Genomic DNA, 22,341 nt, shown 5'->3' on the forward strand with positions numbered 1-22,341 from the left:
GAAGTCTGATGCTAAACCTGCAACGTTTCTTTTACACTGGTATGTAAACAGCTGTTAATGCCAAGGCTGGCTATGAAACGACAGCAAAAACTTACATATAGCACCTTTAAAGGATAAGGCTGGTGAAACTGTAATATGCTTATTATTGAAAATATTGACAATCTAACAACGTGTTAGTTCATCAATACTTTCATATCTTCCTGTCCTGAGTCACTCTCAGCCTCAATCCCCTTCATTCCTGCTGAAGATGTAAACCTTTAAAAAGAGTAATGTCACACTAAATCCACTTTCTTACTACTAAATTAAATGTACAGTCACTTTACTATTAACTTTATTATTTACTATCTAATGATCCAAGTCCTATTGTGAAGTGTTCGTTGCAACAGAAGTTATCTCATAATATATAAATACAGTGACCAAGCATCAGCAGTGTGAACAATATAGAGTATGACAGATTGGGAGCATGCTGCAGAGGGTAACAATAATAGAAATACTACCTATACTACTTGTAAGCTAGTAGTTTACAGATTTTTTTCCATGCCACACATTCATATCCTCTATTCTGTCACTCCCCACCTCTACTGCATCTATTGAAGCTTAGCTAAGCTAACGTTAAGCTGGCAGTTCAAGCAACCATGAAACTCCGTCTTGGCCATCAGCAAAGGTGGAGACTTGGGTGGGACTGAAGACACTGTTACTGCTTTCAATTTGGTCATTAAGTAAAAAAAACACACTTTGTTTCATTCAAATGGAATGTGAGCCATCACCCGCCAATATTGACATTAAAACATACTGTATGTAGCTACATTTCTATTAATTCTGGGTTCAAGGAGAAACAGGGTTGTTCTAAAAAAAAAAAAAAAAAAAAGTTAAAAATATACACTTTTTTTTAAAAAAGGTAAATAATTTCCTAAGACAACTAAGTACTGTAGTTGTTAGCAAATGTTATTCAAACAGGAGTAAATATTAAATCTGCTGAGGACCATGTTCAGCCGCGGATTAAAAACACATTTCTTGCGCTAGTAGGCATTTCTAGTAGCAGCATGTGAGACTGAGTCAAAATAAAGTATGTATTCATAGTAATGGAGGACCATGTTACCCAGTTCAACAGTGTGGCTCACTGGTGTATTTTTAAACAGTCTTTGGACAACAATGGAGCTCTGTGGCACAGAGGAATAAGATACTGCACGGTGCTTTCAGACCCCTTCACTTTTTTTTTTTTTTTACATTTTGTAATGTTGCAGCATTATGTTAAAATCATTTTAATTAATTTTATTCTCTCATCAATCTACACTCAACACCCAATAATAACAGAACAATAGAAATGTTTTGCAAATTTAGCTGAGCCAGATTTCGAGTGTCATAGCAAAGGGTCTGAATACTTCTGTCAATGTGTTATATCATTTTCCCCTCTATTATATTTGCAAAAACTACAAAATTCAGTTTTTGCTTTGTCATTATGGGGTATTAAGTGTAGATTGATGAAGGAAAAAATTAAATGATTTTAGCATAAGGCTGCAACATAACACAATGTGAAAAAAGGGAAGGGGTCTGAATACTCTCTGAATGCACTGTATATCAGGCTTTGGCAGACAATACTTGTTTGATGGTTTTAGACTTTTCATGGGGTTTGTTGAAAATAAGAAAAACACAGTTTAGTTTAGACAATGGTAGTTTCTATTCCTGTATCAAAATTCATATACCAAGACCACTGATTACAAGCATCAACTATTGATGATCTCAAATAGTGATGAAAAGCAGAGTGGCATTTAAAACTTCAATCCACTGGCACAATATCTACCAAGCTCTTCTAGTGGTCAGAGTTGAGGCTCTCTAATTTACTACTGAGCACTATCACCACCAGAAGGACAACACAACAATGCGTTGCATATCTCTATAGGTACAATACTAATGAAAAAGTTTTAGAACACCCCCATTTTCCATTTTATATTGAAATTTAAGCAGTTGTACTCCAGTAAATAACCTTAAATGGTACAAGGGTAAGTGGCAAACTACGTACGGTTTAAAAAAAAAAGTAAAAAAAGAAAAGCGTTTAGGTCACCAAAAATTGAAAAATCATAAATTTCAGGAATAAGAAAATGGTTAATTTACAGCATCCCTGCAGCAATGGAGGTAAATTAAGCCTTGAAAGTTAATGCAAACAGTTCCTACAGATGCCCCAACTTTTGTTGATTACTCAGTTTGTCTGTACAAAGGAAGTGTTGGAACAAATTGTTTTACTACACCCCCTGATGCATTATTAGGACAATACTGTACTGCAGGAACTAGTACTGTATATTGCAATCAGAAAGGTGAGAAAAAGGTAAGTAACAACGGAAGACAGACTGGTTGGTCAGGGTTCATCCTACAGCAAGATAATGACCCGAAATATTAGAAGAAAAGAACTAGACGGTGGCTAAAAAATGGAAGACCAGCATGGTGTCCAAACTTTGTGGAGCTGGTTTGGGATGAACTAAACAGAAGGTGAAAGCAAAGCAAATTACAAGTGCAACACATTTGAGGGACGAACTTTCCAAACAATGTTTCATTTCCATTGTAGAAAGAATGCCATTCTACTGCATGAGTCAAAAATTTATATTAAATTTAGGATTTAAGATTCTAGGATTCCTTTTTTTTTCTTTTTTAACCTTTAGTTTTTATTTGTTCTATGCTCTAATTTCAGAATTACACGGAGACATTACACTGTAAATTTCAGTAACAACTGGAACTGGAGGTGTTCAAAAACTTTTGACTGGTGGTGTATATACAGACTCCCACAGAGATACCAGTCTATGTACAGCGAACACAACAGAGTAGAGCAGGGTGTATAGGATTGTATGTCTCCTCCCTGTAATCAGAGCAGTGTGCCCCCTGGGTATGTAATGCAGTAATATGGGGTATTACAGCCCCACAACCAGGGGATAACACCTTAAACCTATATTTTATAGCAGCATGAGTGTGTGTATACATGCCTTCTCTTCCATCTGAGGAAAACAGTGGTGTGTGTGTTGGATATTAATCATTTTCTGTAGACACCAGTTTGTCAGTGTTGCCAGACAGGCTTAAGAGATACAGTGATACAATGTAAACCATTATGAGTAACTCATAGTTACCTATAGCTGCCTTTACAACAACACATGCTCTGTTCTAGTCCTAACAGATCTGCTGTAAATATGACCTCCCTGCTGGGTAAAAAACATCCATGCAATCCTCCTAGTACTATACTATAACTAGAACATTAATCATTATTTGTAGGCAAACATCTCCCTATTGGTATTGCAAATACAAGGCATCTTACTCTGATGAGTTACACTTGCATGTTTCTGATTTACAGTAATGTTGCCTCGTCCAGTAATTTTCTTCATTATGGCATCGATATGGCATTATACAATAATGTTTAACTGTAACTTCAAGGCACCGTGTACACAATGGTAGCAACAGCAATCATTTAACGCATATAACCAATATAATTCAGTCTGTATTTAAATAATGATTTGCTTAATGTTACTGAAAACATTTAAATGCCAACTACTAAGTCTGATTTTGCTACACATTTTTGTGGTTATCACTGTGACAGAAACAGGACAGTTGTTGTGAATGTTAACTCTGTAGAGTGCTGGGCGATGCTGAATAACACTGGTAACAGAACATTACTAGGTGTTACAGACAAGCTACAGCCAAATATTATGCCTCTCAAACAGATTTTGGGGACAAATTGGGAAAAGCAGAGGGCTTGCGTTTAGAAAACCATTTGACAGGAAGGGTGATGATTCGATGGAGTGGCAGCTAAGAGAACAGAGGAAAGTACTTGGTTTTGGAGGCATGACAGCCAGTAACAAGCAAACATGAAGATGTCGGGACATGGTGTAGTGCTTAAGATGCACAACTGGTGAATGGTCCAGTTCCTCCAGAACCTTCTGTTTTGTCCCCTGATATGTGACCCTTAACATATCACACTGAGACACTTTTCGTACCATTTCAAGAGGAAACTGTACCACCAGTTCACGCTCACTTCCCTCTACAGCTGCAGCTACACTGTATGCCTTCTACCATAGTTTTAACACACAGATCTTTAAGTTAAACACAGAAAGATATACATAGTAATACATAATCATAGCAGTCTCAAGCCCAAAATGTTGGGAACCACTTGTCTACAGTATCATCTGCAAGGTTAACACTTAGCATATGAATCGTGTCGGATTTTGAAAAAGGAAGTGGACAGACAGCCCATGTGAAATGTCTTTTTTAGCCTATCACCGTCTTTGGACTGATTCCTGGTGTTAGTGGACCAGAAAATGCTCACAGCCCTTGCGAGACAAGTTGCTATACTGCTCTGCAACCATCGACCAGATGTTGTATACTGAACACTGTACGCTATGCCCTTCAGCCCTACAGTATATATACTGTAAACTGAGAGCACACATTTCCAGGGCTTCACTGTGAAGTAAAGAACATAGCGTATTGTACTGTATTGTTTTGTGAGATACAACATGACTGAAACTTGGGAATAGACAGAGTGGAGCAAAAACAAAGCAAAGCAAAGGAACATAAAGGAAGAGAATCAAGAATTGATTGGTGATGATTTCTTACATCTTGGCAGAAATAAAAGAAAGGAAAAATAGAGGCTATAATCATGTTAGTACTCTTTCCCTTCCCTTCCTCCTCTACAACAGTCCAATCCCTCTATTTCCGCTTCCTCCATCTTCTGAGTGGTCATCTGTTGATTACATGTTATATTTACCTCTGCCGTCTCACTCTTTTGCTGCCTCACTCAGGTTCAGCCTGGCACACACACACACACACACAGCATTCAGGCATACATACATAAATATTTAATCAAATAAATAAATCACTTGGCCCAGCAGCCCTTTCTAATCAAGTTACGTCAATCAGGGAGAACTATGGGTTCAAAGAGGCCTTGTGGCTGACGCCTACTGAGTGCACCCAGAGTGCTGGAGTAGCGTCTATTTGAGTCCAAGGGGGGAAATATACGCTCCATGTCCCATTATAGGAGAAGGGCTATCCTTTCGTCAGCGCGGCCATTACTCCCCCTATCATTTCGCCAAATCTAAAACCTGTTTTCAATCAACACATCCAAACGACTGCCTGTCCAAGAGAGGGAGAGAGAGAGAGAGAAAGAAGAGAGAGAGAGAGCAAAAGAGAGAAAGCAGTAGAGATGGACATTGAGGGTAGAGGTATAGGGATGGAGGGCTCTTTCTTTCTTTCCTCCAGTGATTGGAGCGTTTTGCATTCTGTTTGTGTGATTGAACCGGTCTCTAAATTAGGGCTGTCGACTCGAGGAGCTGAATGTCCTTAACCCCCTCCTCATATCCAGAGCCCGTACTGGTGTGTGTGTGTGTGTGTGTGTGTGTGTGTGTGTGTGTGTGCGCCTGCCACATCATTGCTGAATATTGTAAGTGCAGCCTGAGTAAAAGGTTTATGTTGAGCCATTGATTGTTAATGCAATGTTGGATGTGTATTTGTGAGGGAGCATTGTTAGGACATCAAAATTCAAACTTCAGTAGCGGCTCTGGTAACTTGATTTCAGTGCTAAAGGCAGTACTGCAGAATAATAAAACAGCAAATTTAGAAATGTAGGCCTGGTTTCACAACTAATACTGTGCTAAATTTAGAAATAAATCCTGTAACAAGAAGTAAAAGACAGTTGGGAACAAGACCTAACAGTACAATAACAAGTGTCATTCATGATGCGTGTGCGTAGCCTTACTTCTCTCATCAACCTGTAGTACTTTGGCAACAGCATAGTCCCAATCAAAGATGAACCTGTAGAAGCAGAGCTGGTTGTACATGGCCTTTTCAGAATACTGTAGAGAGAACACACACACAAAGTGTTAATTCAGCGAAAACACAAGACAAACAAACCTGCCTGACACTCTGATGAATATAATGGAAAAAACATTTCATATAATGTAAAACAGCTAACCTGTCCCCACTCTCCCTCCCACCTTCCCATTATCTTCTTGCTTCTTCTGTATCTGTACATTCACGCCATATCACATAGACCAGAAATTCAAGCATATGAGTAGGGGAAAAAAAAAACAAACCAAAAAACAAACATTCATGTTGTAACTTCTACTCAAAAGGTAACATTTTCAGACAGCCATGAAATCTTCAACAAACTGCATGAAATTCATTGGAATAATCTTTATTTAAGGTAAAGTCAGGCCAGGGACCGCTGTTGCACTAAAAACATGGCCTGCCGTGACTGAATGAAATTAACTGATAGCAGAAATAATAAGTTCAGGATTAGTAGTGATACCGATCCAGCGTTCAGAGGTGTCAAAAAATTGGTGGCAAAATGGCAAAGCCACCATGGCAGACAGTTACACCAGTTAAAGTATGGTATTAACACTCTTATTATTGATTTAGCTACTGAAAAATAAGCTATACGTTGTTTGTCTGTACCCGTTTTCACTTGTTACTAGAAATGTGTAACACAAAGACAATAGCTGTTTTAAGCTTTAAGCTTCTATTTATCTGGTGTGACTACAAGGCTAGCAACGAGAGGTAATCACATTGGAATAATTAATGTAGAATCAAAACAATCAGTCAATTAATCAAATGGTTGATCAACTTTCATTTTTGATGGCCAGAAATGCCAAATTTATGCTGGGTCCAGCTTCTCAAATGTAAAAAATTGCTGGGTTTTAAATCTTATTTGATAGTAACCTGGAATCTTTGCGTTTTGGACTATTGATCAGACAAAACAAGACATCTGAGGACATCATCTTAGGCCCTGGGAAGCTGCAATGGCCATTTTTCAAAGACAAAAAAATAAACTAATTAACTGAGAAAATATTTGGCTGATAAATCAATATGAAAATAAATACATGGAGAATTCCCGATTGGGAATAATACTAGTATGCTTTTCTTGTTCTTGTGATACTGCCGACATGGTGTAAATGTAGCATTACTATCGTCTCAAACTCGCTTTGATCTCATTCAACAAACACACAGTATGTTACCACTTGTTGGATACAGTTAACAAACCAACACTGCTACTGTCCCTTTTATTTCCTGTTTGTAAAATAAGGTTATTAGTTCCTATTATTTTAGTCTGTTAAGATCAGAGTCATGAAAAAGCATCCAGTCATAAAGCATCCAAAACATATTCATATACCCGGTTTACCAGTTTGAAAAGCATGTAGATTGAACATGACTCCACAAATGTGCACCCCACTCAGAACTACACCTACCTTAAAACATCTCCCTTCCTCTGTGTGACACAGTAAAGCAAGAAAACAAATTTGCTTGCTTTGTTAATCCTCATTGCAATTAACTGGAGCCACACGACAGCCAGCTTGAGGGAGAGAGAGATAAGAGAGAGAGAGATGTTGAGGATAAGCAGGACAGAGAGGTGGGAGGAAAAAAGATAAGAGCAAAATAGGCAAAGGGGTAAAGATACAGAAAGAAGTGAGAGATGGAGAGAATCAGAGACAGTGAGCAAGTGAAAGAGAAAGAAAAAATACCGTCCCTCATAATAGTTTGTTGTGATAAGTCATTGTGAGAGAGGCATGTGAACAGTCGAGGCTGTCAATTTGATTAGCTATTATACTGCATGTTTAATTGCAGATATTGGCTCGTCATTTCCCTGCTGGAGAGGGCACACTAAGCCCCACCCCACACTGCCATCAGGTGTGCACGGAGTGCTTTATTATTACCACCAGGAAGAATCCCTTGATAATTCCTGTGTGTCTGTATCACTTCCATTGAGAAGGCAGGCAGAATGAGTTTTTGTGTGCCCATTATACCTGCCAATCGGCGACTGCGTAATTGTAATTTCAGTTTTTACTACGGTGGCATAATCAAGTGGCATGAGTATCTAATGCAACTAAATGTAAAATATGCGATGTGTGAATATGAGTGAATGAGAGAATGTGTTTTTAATGGCTTTATATGGCTGCCCACATGACACACACAGCTGTTGACCGTTGATGCAGTGCCTAGTCAACAACCAAACCATGCACATCCCATAATGGAGCCTCAGTTACGGCTGCCAAGGTTGAAAAGCTTGGTCGGCACAAACACCGCACCACTTCTTCCTTTTGAAAATAAAACACACAGCAGCACATTCAAACAATATAACATTGATTGTGGGTGGGCCAGTCCCTGCATCATACTGATTGACAGGTGTCAGAAAGGCGTGGCTAAAATGTTACAGGGTTGTTATTGAATTTAGAGCCCCTCAACCCCACCTCACTCGCTCAAACGCACGCGCGCCTTCCTCTTCATTCAGCCCAGCGCTTTGTTCCTGCACTGACACCATTTCAATTTGCTCCACAAATCTGCAGCATTTTCAGCTTGACTGCCTAAGTAGCAAACCAGCTGTGAAATTGCCTCTCTCCCGGGAGTGTAGGACCCCCCAGCCCCCACCTCATACCCCTTGCTCCTTTGCTTCCCTCTTCCCCGACTGCCTTCCCCTTCTCCGACTGACTCCCCCTCCTGACACACATATACACATCCCACCGCTTGTATACATGCACAAACACAGTTAAGCCAAAAGAAAGAGGGAGATGTGTGTATTTGTGCGAAAGAAGAAAGACAGTATGGAGACAGGATGTATAGAATAAGGGAAAATAAGAAAGAATAGGAGGCTAAGTCATACAAATTGATCTAAATAATAGAACATTCTAAAATGGCTCACACAATAAAACAAGCACTCAAGACTGCCTCAGAGTCCTAAAAGTACCTGCGTCTATCTTTTAGGGGACACGCACATGCACACACAAAGGCACACACGTCCGACCTCCAAAGAATGTTTGTGGACTATACTGTTGCTCAGGTACACCACTGAAGCAGTTAATGAAAAAGTAGTTAGTCAGACAATGTCTCTGAGTACGTGAGGAAAGACAGTACAGCAGGCCAAAAAGAGTTTATAGTGGATGGAAAGTATGTAAGCTCCTGAAAGACTACAACTATTCAAGGCCTTGAAATAGATATGGCTTAAAAGAAAAATAATCCAGTACCAGTGACACAAACAAGGCCTCGGCATTGCACACTTTTTGTCCATACTCCTCTAGAATTTAGCTGCAAACACGCCTCTTAAATACAGACGCTGCAATATCCAAGCCCTCACACAACTGCAGCTGCAGAAAGAGATGGAGCAAATCAAACACACATTTTCCCTCAGCTGTGAGGCCACAAGGCTTTAAAACTCTTGAGCTTTTTAGATGCGATGAGCATTATCGCTGGTTGTGGTAGGCACACTGATCAGCTTCACAAGACACCATAATGAGTCAATATATGTAAATCTTTACTAGGCAAACACGGCAGGAAACAAAGGCATTTAACTGATGCTCTCGCCTGCAAGCCTCCAACGATTCAGCACTGGTAATTTCTCCCCATTGAAAGACATAATTGCCTGCTATTTGAAGATATTCATGCTCAATTTTTGAAATTAATTTCAATTGGGGGGAAATGTAGAAATGTCAGCTCCAGTGAAAGGGATTTGATTTCAATTATCTTCACTCAAAAGGACTGTGATTTCCAAATACACTTAAGCAAAATTATGACAAGAATTTTTGTTCAGCAAAATTCAGTGTTTAAAGAGCGATTAGGCGATAATGGGGCAGCTTTGAGCCGGCAGTGAATGCAGCCGTCTCCCTCTGAAAGGCACTCAATTATCTCTGATTGCTCCTGCTATAATGTATCAAATAGAGATACCTGCTATTGCAGTAATTTGTCTAAAAATTAACATGCTGCAATTTCCACTAGAGGGAAAAAATAAGCTCTAATGGGTGCCTGAGCATCCATCAATAAAACCAGGAGAGAAAGAGGGAGAGAGAGAGAGAAAGGGAGAGTGAGAGGAGAGAAGGAGCAAACCAGGAGAAGAGAAAATGAGTGTAAGAGCTAAGGAGGGAGGGAGGGAAGGAGGGAGGGAGGGAGGGGAGGGAAAGAAAATGAAAAGACAGGAGCAAGGGAAGAAAGCATTGAATAAAAGGGGGGGGAAAAAAAGAAAGAACAGAGATTTGAGATTGGGTGAGAAAAAACAGCCTATTTGAGCTAAGCGCTGTAGAGGTAGGGAGCAGAAAGAGGGAGAGATGAAGAGTGAGTGAAAGAGGAAGATAAAGAAATTTAATTTACTGAAAATATTACAAATTGCACCTGTGCATAACTCCCCCAAATTACCAACCAATCAAGGCAGAGTGCCTATTACTCTCCAATTACATGGAGATCAGATCACACTCTGAATCCGTGTGCAGAGAGAGGAAGAGAGGGAGAAAAAGAAAGAGGCAGAGTGAGAGAGACAGGTGGAAGGAGGAGAAGAGAAGAGAGGCAGCACCCACAGTGATGGTAAATGGACCATGATGCAAGAGAGAAAAGTGACAGCAGTCACAAACAAGAAGCGGCTTTAAAGATTGTCATCATGGATTATCAAGCTAATATCACTACAATCAGAGAGAAATGGGATATATTACTTCCAAAAACTGTGAAACTTCCAATCTCTAGTAGAGCTGCAACAATTACTCAAGTGACCAAAAATTAAATGGCAGCTATTCATATAAAATATAACTTAATTGAATAATTTATTAAGTGAAAACTGCAAACATTCTGTTTGCAGCTTCTTACATGTGAAGGTTTGCTGCTTCTTACATGTGAAGGTTTGCTGCTTTTATATGACTGGCAGATAAAAAGCACAAAGGGAATGTAGCCTAAGTGATCCAGCAGGCAGAGAGTTCAACTGGATCACTTGGCTTCTTGAGTACTTTGCATAATTGTCAGCAATTTATTATGTAAGATGCTGGGCTATTAATCTCTATGCCATAGTTTGATTCCGACAACAGAGTTCTCTAATACTGAAAAGTCAGTGTTACCCTAGTATGAAATCATGTAATAGCTCAAATACTTAGGAGGAAAATCTCTTCTCAGGTAGAGGTAAAGGTCATGGTCAGCTACAATTATTAGGGTTTAAATGCCTTGCTTAAGGGCACTTAAGAAGGACAGACACTATAGTATGCCAGTCTTGATTATAAAGAGTAAAGAAAGTCATTTAAAATTCCTATTTCAATTTAATAATTAATACAGAATTCATTATGAAAGTTGTTAATGGAGAATTCATCTAATACTCAAAGTTAAATTAAAATGCCTTTTTTTTCTGTCTTCTAATGTTCTGTCTTTTATGTCATATTTTATTTGTCTAATGCTTTTATTAAAACTTTCAGATTAATCAATTTATTTAGACAACATGTAGCAGGTATAAATTATAGGAAACAAGAGGGTGGGAAAAAAAAAAAAAAAAAAAAGCACATTTACACTTGAAACCCTCAACAATGCCACATTGGAGAAATTTAAGCTTTTTTAAGTCAAGTCTAACTGTACAGTATGAGCCTACATTAGATGTTTTTTGTCTGCCCTGAATGAGTGCAACACTGGTGGATAATGGTAGTGGGTAGGAAAATCAGGACACCACAGAAGAAGAGTGTCCTGCATTCTCGCCCCTTCTGCCTAAATGATTGATTTCAAAGATTGTTCTGTGCTTAAATGTCACACAAGTTGAATTTATGACATGAGCATAACAGAAGCGCCTTCAATGGATGGTCACTATGCTCCCTGTTTTTGCAGACTGACTTTAACACTATGCTTTTAACAGTAAGAGGAAAACACTGTATGCGACCTGTTTGTTTATTTCCTCCTCACACTATCTGTAGCCAGTGTACTGTCGAGTACAGAGTTCATTTAACCAGATGGACAGACTGCCCTGTGTTCCCACACAATCCTGCTAAAACACATCCCTCAGCAGGCAATTTAATTTATAGGTCAGTTTAATGTAGTCATATGACACATTTAATGAACACTGTGCTTTGTATACCAATTTATGAACTAGCTACAATTTATATCCGTTTATCAATTAGGTTGCAACATAAGATGCTCCATAGTTGCAGACCAAGCAGACAAAATAAATATTGAATTAAACTTGAATGCATGTTAACTCTAGCTCTTTTTACCCGTTTAGCTTATTCACCATCGTTGTAAACCTCTTTAACCTTTAAGGGTACTGCAGTTAACATATGAACCCTTCCTAAGACAGGGGGAGACATAGGGAAGACCTTTCTTAATTTGTTTTAAGTCCCATTCTTAACAGTAAAGGAAATATTTTAACGTGCATCCATTTGCCATCAAGATGGCTTAGAAAAATATGCTAAGAATAAAGGAACAATGTAACATATGGGGGGAAAAATATTTTCTAAACCAGACATCCCAAAAAACAAATGTCTGTAATATACTGAGGCTTTCAGACACATTGTTCTACCTTTTCCCATATACTTCATATCACATTATAGAGCCACCTGAAGATTTTACTTTTGTGCTATATAGAAAGTGTTCAGCATGACCACCGCACTTTTTATTGTTTGTTGTCTTAGATACTATTTGCTATTGACCCCTCTTATTTGAGGACGGAAGTGTATTTGTCTGTTACATTTTGCCAGTTAAATACTTCTTTAACCATTTTCAACTGAATCTGGCTTATTTTATTTACACTATTTCAACCTTAATGCAAACCACCTGGTAGACTTTGCTGGTTATTTCTACTGTCACCATCATCACCTGTCCTCCATAGATGTAAATAAAAAGACTATGTAAAGATAGAATAGGGATTCAAACAGTGTGGTAAAACTCAGGTAAATGAGGACAGGCTACAGGTTTTAGGGTAGTGAAAGGGTGCATGAGTGAGCACAGAGAGTTAAATGTTTTATTCAGCCCACATTTTAAAGTGCCACGGCCCTCAAGCACAGCAATGGCTGCTTAAGTGGCTACGGTGACAGCAGAAATTGGCCTTCTGGTTTACAACCTGTCGCCACAGAGCCAGACACGGCAAAGCAGCCAAGGGGGACAGATAGGAGCAGACCACGCAAGATATAAAATTGACAAGAGTTAAGGCAAGGGTTGAGATAGAAATTGTAAGAATGGGACAGAGAAAGAAGACAAAAAAACAACAATAGATTGAATAGTCATGCTTAATTTGAAAGGAAGAGTGTTTGTTTTAAATCCAGTGGTCAAACTAACAAAGTATTCATAAGGCAGCTACAAGAGCTAGACTGACAGATGTGTTTAATGGCTAAACTACCATCCAGCTCTGAGTGCCTTCACTCACATGAAGGCAAGCATGTGTGCGCACAGATGCACCATCAAACTTACACACACAAGCTGGATCACTTTTGTCCCTGTGTTTACATGGTGTAATGTGATACTAATGAGTATAGATGTACAGCACATATGAGAGGTGAGCATTCAGCTCCATAGCACCATCACCTGGACAAAACATACAAAATTCGACAGTGTGTGTTAGCCAGAGTTAACTCTGAAGTTTGTGTGTTACCTCAGGTCTGAGAGTTGCCCTGGTGCAGGCAGGGCAGATAGGTCCGTGGCGGGAGAAAGCAATGGGCAAACGTCTGGTTCTGTTCTGACAGGCCTGGTCCTCACACAGCAACCAGCCCTGTCAGAGAGGAATGGGATATATTACTTCCAAAAACTTTGAAACTTCCAATCTCTAGTAGAGCTGCAACAATTAGTCAAGTGACCAAAAATTAAATGGCAGCTATTCTGATAATAAATTAATCATTTAAGTTAAATTTTAAGTGAAAACTGCAAACATTCTGTCTGCAGCTTCTCACATTAAGGTTTGCTGCTTTTATATATTTGTAAACTGAATATCTTTTGGTTTTGGATTGCTGGTTTGACAAAACGAGACATAAAAAGGCATTAACTTGGGCTAAGGGAAAATGTAATGACATTTTTCAGTATTTTCTCACATTCTATAGACCAAATGATTAATCACAAAACTAATGGACAGATAAATAGGTAATGACTTTTCCTAGACTTAATAAATTGAAACACATCCATTACCAAAAATTTAATCTGTGAGCACTCTAGTGTCTGCTGAGGTTTCAGATGCTCTGAAGAAGATTCAGAAGGAATTCAGAGGGAATTAAAATATACAAATTTCCATTTTTTTTTTTTTTTTTTTAGAGCATTTATCAAACTCCCTGAAGTTCCATTAATGCAATACTCCTTTGAAATAACTTTAAATTCTAGCCTTTTCATGTCCAAATGGATCTCAAACACACAGATCAATAAGGTGCGTTTCCATCAGATAGATGAACATAAAGTAGAAAGGCTTGCATCAGAAAAGATATTCACAGCAGCCTTTACTACCCTACGTGAAATGTGTTCATGTGGGCATTTATTTTTTCGATAAAGGTGTTCTTAAAAATTTAAGTAAAAAACACTTTTGTTGCCTCAAAGACGCTTTAAAAACTGTTTCCAGTAATGAGAAAATTTTGCTATAAATTGTTGTTTCCATTTAGCCTCTCTTATTCTGCACAACACTGGAAAGAAAAGTACTCTTAGAAAGAAAAACAGGAGCTGTAAAATACAAACAAGTGCAAAAGACAGGCAAAGAAATAGGTAAAAGAACAGAGGTTTACATCTGACTTCACATCCCACCCTCCTCACCCTCTTTACATTTTAGTGTATTTTTTTCAGCCTCTGTGTGTTGTGGTGCTGCTCTGTGAATACTTGGCAGACAGGGAGAGCAGTGGACAGCCAAAATGGCAAATAGTTATGACCCACTGGGGTGAGGTGGTGACCCTGGGCAGGTGCTGTGGTCTAACTCTCTCAATCTCCCCGTATTCTTCCAGACCCCTCCTCCCCCTCTGCTTCTTATGCCCTGTCATTACTAAGGGGAGTTTAAAGGGGAGGGGGTTAACGCCTAACTAATCACCCACCGCTGTCAAAGCCTTTGCTTCTTTCCTCCATGTATCTATCCTTCCTTCCTTCCATTCTCTCAAAATAAACCCCTTCAAAACCACTGCACCTGTCTTTCTATCCACTTCCCCCTCACACATACAAGCATGCACGGTTTCTTCGATTGATTTTTATGTTTGTCCTTTTCTAGTCTCTTGATTAGTTTTGAGCAGCAGCTAAAAAAGAAATGGTGGTGGGGAGGATTAGTTTTTTTTTCTTTACAGCCAATTCTATAGTATATAAATCATTTTTCCACTGTGCAGGAACCTTTCATGTTGGAAAACAACTAGGAAAACTTTTAGCTGGTTACAGGGGGAGGGTTACCTGTATGTCTACGCTGCACTTTGCTCTTTAAGATGACTCTTCAAAAACAATGACAAACACATACAGTAATGCAACTTAACTTAGTAAAGGTAATGAAGTATAAACGCTGCACAAAAACAGAATCTATTATTCAAAAAATAATAAACTAATGAATTAAAAAAAAAAAATCCCCACCTGGTGTTTTTCATGTTTTATAAAACTTTGAAAAAACAAAGTAATTAAACTTTGACACTGATCAACACAAACATAATCTCAACTCTGTACAAATAGATCCAAATCAAGTACATGGCATTACAGCAATTACACCTTTGAATGCATGATGATGAGTTTGTACCCCCTTAACACACCGCACACTGCAATCTTCCCTCCATTATCATTTGCAAAACTTCTTAAAGTCTGTAAACTTGTACGGGGCCAGTGAGTCAACAGCAATTTTTCATTTCTGAATCTCACTTATCTTCACTAAATCTCAATTTGGACTGAGGTCTGGCCTCTTGACTTTGGTCACTCAAGAATAATACCATAGTTGCTTTAAAGCCATTGAAATGTAGCTTTGACTTTACATTAGGGGTTGGTGTTTCATGGAAGATATATAACTGCTAATTTCTTGCACATTAGAGCAGGTTTGTATCTGTATTTTGCTACATTCGTTTTGAATTCTATTATTCCAAACTTTTCCTGTAATCCCAAGGGTTCAAAATGATCCAATAGATGACTGTGAATGACTGGTTTATTGTGTACAGTATGCATAACTTTTATATACACAGCTTAAGAACAAACTGCATTTCTTATAATCAGTGTTTTTCAAGGTGTTTTCTCGTTTTTTTACCCAACTAAAAAGGACGTGTAGGAGTAGGCAGCAGTAGGAGTCAGACACACACAGACCCAGCCAGTCTCCTCTAAATGAAAACCAATCACACACATTCACACAAACAAACACAAATGACCCAAATCATTTAGAAAGTCCCAGAGTTCACAGTTTTACCCACAAACCCCAGCTCCCAGGACTAATTATTCAAACACCTCCATCAAGCTTGTACAAAGAGCTGAGCACCATGGGAAATTAGACTGCTTCACCATCCTTGATAAAGACATGTCCAGGACAATGCTTTGTGAAGGTAGAAGATAAGGAGTATGAGTGTGGGCGGCTTTTTGATCTGTCTTTTTTGTATATTTCTTATGACACAAGCCTTGGCACACACTACTGTTCCCATGGGTCTCTCTCTCTCTCAACATTAATTGCTTCCTTTCCACACACATTAAATTGAATTAATAGGACACATACCCAACTGAGAAGGCTCAAAGGAGGAAAAAATACCTACAATGCCCTTCTGCTCTGCTACCGTGACCCACAATCCACCCCCACAAATAAAAAATAAGTTAATATCGAGTGCACAAGACCTTTGTGAGCCACACAGAAATGACTAAAAACAAGGGGCAGATGAGGTACCAGGCAGGAACAAAAACTAATTGAAGCATTTCGACAGAGTGAGGGTGGGGGTATACAACCGGACATGAGAGAATAAAGGCTCATAATTGGATAATTATAGCAGTAGATATCTGACACATTGAATGTCAATGTGTCATCAAATGAGTTCCACATAATTTAACCAAACGGAGACAGGACCCACCACGGAATACGCCCTCTCTCTGCTTCTCCTTTGTTCGTTTCTCAAAAATCACTCATCTCCTCCAAATCCTCCCTACTCTGTTGCACTCTAACAGTTTGGGCTCTGATACTTTAACATCCTCTTATTTCAGTATTTTTACATTTTTAAGCATTACTGCTTTGGTCTTCGGGCACCTTTTTTTTTGCTGCTTAGTACTGAAACGATTACTCAATAATCAGTGAGTCAATGAGTGAAAATTTGATAATCATTTAAGTAATTTGTCAAGCAAAATATCCACTTTGGAATATTATTCAAACAAAATCTGAAGACATCACCTTTGTTTTTGGTAATTTGTGATCAGCATTTTTCACCATTTCATGACATTTTAGTGAAAACATTAACTGATCAATAACCAACAAATTTACTGATTGTGAAAATAATTAGTTGCAGCCCTAGTTAAAAAGGTCAGGTATCGTTTATTAGGGCTGCAACTAACAATTATTTTCATTTTTGATGAAGCTGTTGGTCATTTTCTCAATTAATCCATTAATTATTTTGTGTATAAAATGTCTATAAAGAAAAATGCCCTTCGAAATTTCCCAAAGCCCAAGGTAACATCCTCAAAAATTACTTGTTTAGTGCGACAAGCTGTCCAAAAGTAAAAAAAAAAAACTGCAAAAATTCACATTTGAGAAACAACGGCCAGTGAGTTTTTGGCATTTTTTACTTAAAAATGGCTTAAACAATTATCAAAATAGTTGCAGATTAATGTTTTGTTGATCCATTAATTGGTTAATCAACTAATCACTTCAGCTCTATTGTTAACGCAGTGGAGAAGCCTCTCTCACATGTCTCCTGTGCAAGAGGAATCCCCTTTTAACCCCCCCCCCCGACACACACACACACACACACACACACACACACACACACACACACACACACACACACACACACACACACACACACACACACACACACACACACACACACACACACACACACACACACACACGAAAGAGCTGTTTTTTTGTGCTTCAGCAGTCAACACTTCCAACTCTAAAGTGAATGATTTAAAATCGGTCTACATCACCAACATGCACTCTCAGTCAAACACACAGACTGAATAAAGCTCAAACGGTTCCACTTTGTACCTCCTCCGCTTAATCAAAGCTTCTCTATTCAACTATTTGACCTTTTGTTCAAAACAGGATTATCACCTTTTCTGGTCTTCATTCACCCTCTCTCTCCCTCCTTCCCACTTTCTTCTCTTGCCCCTCAGCCCGTTTCCAGGGGCGACCCACATGTCGAGGGTAATTGCAATAATTAGTTAAATGCCATGGCAACAGAAAGAAAAAGAATTGCCTGGTTCAGGAAACAAGTGAATCTCTCATTTTGCCAAAGACAGCGGGAAGGGGGGGGACTACCTTAGGACGCCAACACACATGTACATATATTCACACACACACACACACACACACACACACACACACACACACACACACACACACACACACAGATGCTTAGCTTTCACTATCTGGCCAGACAAACAGCTCTATTTGAGCTCTCCCTCGGCCTGAAAGGAATCCTTAATTACACAATATTACCCCCCCTCATTGCCCTGCTGTGTGTGCTGTGTCCACTGTTGTTCAACCTCCAGTGGTGAGTGTGAATGTGTATGTGTTGCTGTGTGAGGTGTAAGTATTCAATGGTAACAGCTGTTTCACACATTGTGACAAAGGGGTTGAGGGGGACTCGCTCCCCACACATTCACCACAGTAATTGATTTCTGTTCAGCACTGTGGGAGAGTAACCCTGACACACACACACACACACACACACACACACACACACACACACACACCCACACACACACCCACACATCCACGTACTCAAGAGCAAGGTGTCAGAAGCTACAAGGAGACAGAGAGAGCCATCTACAAAGATAACACAGGCATCCAGTTTAATTCACTTTCAAGCTGCTTGTCAAGGGCTGAGTACAGTTACAATTTGTCCCCTATACTTTCGCATCACATCCTGTTTCTACTATCAGTCAGTGTATATCACACAATGTACCAAAATAAATCAAAGTAATAATGCATAGGCTACTCTTAAATGAAAAAGAGATGAAAAACAAAGTCTTCAGCAGGAAAATCATATATACTTTTATATTTATTCCAATATCTACAGTTCAAACAGTAATTATTGGGTTATTTTTTGTTCTTTTGGCTAAGTGCTTTAACACATTCAATTCGAAATAACTTGATACTACATTAAAGTGTCATGTCTCAGCTTTAGTATGAGTAGGTTTACATCAATATAGAAAGAACTGTGCGGGAGATATAGTCATTTTAACACAGTGCCCTAAGTTTAGGGGTTCAAATGTAATTGGACCGACACACATGAAGTGAAACAAAATTATCATATTTAATATTTTGTGGAAAATCCTTTGTAGTCAATGACTGTCTGAAGTCTTTGACCCACAGACATGAGCAGACACTTTGTATCTTCCCTGGTGATGCTCTCCCAGAGTTTCTCTTCAGCTCTTGCTTATTGTAGGGTCTCTGCCTTTAGTCTGCTCTTCACCAAGTGAAATGCTGCTCAGTTGGACTGAGATCAGGTGACTGACTCGTCCAGGCGAGGCTATTCCACCTCTTCACTCTGAAAAATTCTTCGGTTGCTTTGGCCGTATGTTTAGTTGTTGTCCTGCTTATAATGTTAAATGTCGTCCAATGAGTTTTGATGCATTTGTCTGAATCTGAGCACGCTAAATGCTCCTGCATACCTTTGCATTCATCCTGTTGCTTCCATCAACAGCTAAATCCCAGTCTGCAAGTTCCATTGGCAGCCATACATGCCCAAGCCATAACAAAACCAGTTTTCGTGATCTGCTGCTTGGCCTTTTGGTTTTTGGATTTTATCAGGGGTTTTCAGCTTGGGGTGAATCCTCTTCTGTTATGGTCATGAAGTCTTCTCTTGAACAAAGAAAATTATACGCCTACATCCTGGAGAGCCTTTTTGAATTGCTGTGCAGCAATAAAGGGGATTTTCTTCACCCTTCAAATGATGTTCTGCTCATCAACAAGACTCCTCGGCCTACCAGCTCATTTGCCATTTTCTTGTTTTCCTGTACATACCTGCGTTTTTTTAAGAGCATGCCCAACTGTTGATTTTGGCAAACCAACTACTTTTGATATCTTTGTGATATATTTTTGCTTTTTGTTGAGCTTCATTATTTTCTTAGGTTGCATGGTGACCTCTATTCTTCATATTGAATACTTCATACATATTTCATATAGACAATTTAAGGGCAGCTTTGAATAATTTCACGACATTTCTGTATGCACTGGTATTTAACATATTTGTTCACGTAGCTATGCACATCTACATGCTTGAAATTTCTGTCCTTAACTTCTTCTATCTGTAGATCTGAAAAGGTGAATAGTTAACACTGACTCACTAAACATAATTTAACCTGTAAATTTTATAATGCAACATCCTAAGTATTCTTTCAAGCCAAGAGTAACTATTATTGTGAGAAATCTACTCGATCTTTAAAGACAAATGTTCAATTTGTTGTATTTTTACTTTTTGCTGATTCTCCAAAAACATAGTTTCCTCAGATGTATGATTTCAATTTCAGCTTACCAAACCTAAAAAACCTGACCGAGAACATGTGAAACTTGGTGTTCAAAGTAAAAATGGCCATTTCAGTATTTTTCATGGATCATCAAGTCCGACTAGTGGTCTGTTCACTTTGCAGACATAATGTTTTCTTTGGTTGAAAATGTCAGTGTAGTGCCCTGCTGAGGTTAGCTTCATGTTTCATCCATCATCTTCTTGATGGCTTGTCTTACCATCAATGCATCTTTTGCATCCCCCATTGTGTTAAATACAGTCCAAAACTTTGTGGACGGTAAATTTTCACAAGTTTTGACCTTTTCATTTCATACATCTCAGTTTTTCCAAACACTTGAGCTTGTATTAATTTCTTCGCACGCACACACACACACACACACACACACACAGGAATATTTAGACCATTTGACCACAACATGCTGCTACATATACCACTGCTAATTGGTTGTAATGTTGTGGCTGATCAGTGCATAATCGTTTTTACATTCAGTGTATGTTACTGATCTAACGAAGGACATGTTCTGAAAACGTTGTATTGGTGAATTAACTAAGTTCAACTAAACTTTACCTTGGAGAAAGATATAAAAAAAAGAAGGGAAAAAATAGGATAAGAGAGCGACTTGTCAGCTGACCAGCTGCACTCTGCTAGACTAACAAGTTCCAGCATGAGACACTGAATGAAAAACTAAATGAAATCCAATTGTAGCCCTGCAGGTGGTGAAGAAGTAAATGCATGAATGTTTGTGCCTTTGTGTAAAACAGTTATCTGCAGAATTAGTGGTATCTACTCAAACCCTATTCACGCTTGCAAACTGCCATACAAACAGAAATACTCACAGAGTAGTATTTTTTGATGTGGCGACGGATGTCAAGTAGCAGTTTGTTGCTGATGTTAACAGCGTAGTCAATGGGGCGGCTCGCACAGGGGATGTGACAACATCGCATTAAGCTGGGCTCCAACTTTAAACCCTACAAAAGAGAATACTGTATGAATCACATCTGAGAAAAAGAACAGATCAACCCATATGTAAGACTTCATGAATGTAGCATCCTGTGCATAAATATATACTGAATGAACAGGGGTTCATCAGAGCTTCATTTTAACCCTGTAATCAGCAAAAATAGTTATCCAACATAGAAACGTGACCATTACCTTTAAACCTCCACAAAAAAAATAAATATATAAATAAAAATAAAAAAATAAAAAAATGTTGCGGGGAAGGTGTAAGGACCCTTGGTTCCAGTAAACTTTAACATTACTATAGCTTGAAGAAAACAGTTCAATATGACCTCAATACCTCTGAATTGTTCACGTCAAAGCAAGGCTTTTAATTCATACAACCAAAAAAGTAGCCACAGTACTTAATCACTATAAATATAACAGCTTTAAACACCTGCTCCTTTAAACATGTTTTCAATTTAGCTGTTGCATCGAGAGCAGGAAAAAAAAGGTTTCTGCAGGAAGGTCCATGACACTTAAGTATGTGACCACACACAAGTGTTTTGTTTGCTTACATCATTCTTTTTTTGTGTGGGGGGGGAAAAAAAAAAAAAAAAAAAATTATATATATATATATATATATATATATATAATATATATAATATAATATATAATATAATATAATATAATATAATATAATATATAATATATAATATATAATATATATATATCCCCTAATATGCAGCTACACACATTAACCCTCTCCATTTTTCCCTGCTCTTCCTTTTCTCTTCTGCATGTCTTCTTTCCACGCAGCTTTTAACTAAAGCGGCCTCCCGTTTTCTCTCTCCATAATATCCTCCCCTTCTACTCTTTTATCACACTTGTTTCATTCCAGACTTGATTTTGATAACAGTAATCTCTCTCCCAAGCAAATTACAAACAACACTGGTTGGCCAGTTCTTTTATGACTGACCAATTCAATGAAAATACGAAACACCCAAAGTAGTTTGTCTTGTGTTTGTGTGAGACTTATGAGAAAGGTTCAAAAACAATTCAAAGAAG

General features: G+C 38.5%; 1 protein-coding gene across 3 annotated transcripts in view; it reads right to left on the bottom strand.

Annotated features, from left to right (window-relative positions):
* The window catches only part of pola1 (polymerase (DNA directed), alpha 1), a 57,240-nt gene that overhangs the window by 5,513 nt on the left and 29,386 nt on the right, over window positions 1-22,341 (bottom strand). For 2 of the 3 annotated variants that reach the window (XM_040127612.1, XM_040127611.1), the window contains exons 34-36: window positions 21,174-21,305; window positions 13,340-13,456; window positions 5,729-5,825 (exon numbers count right to left, since the gene is read on the bottom strand). In XM_040127612.1, coding sequence (XP_039983546.1) covers window positions 5,729-5,825; window positions 13,340-13,456; window positions 21,174-21,305 — 346 coding nt within the window. The remainder of the gene's footprint in view (window positions 1-5,728; window positions 5,826-13,339; window positions 13,457-21,173; window positions 21,306-22,341) is intronic. The other variant, XM_040127613.1, reaches the window with a different exon arrangement.

The sequence above is a fragment of the Xiphias gladius genome, chromosome 5, assembly GCF_016859285.1.
Source record: "Xiphias gladius isolate SHS-SW01 ecotype Sanya breed wild chromosome 5, ASM1685928v1, whole genome shotgun sequence".
NCBI lineage: Eukaryota > Metazoa > Chordata > Actinopteri > Istiophoriformes > Xiphiidae > Xiphias > Xiphias gladius.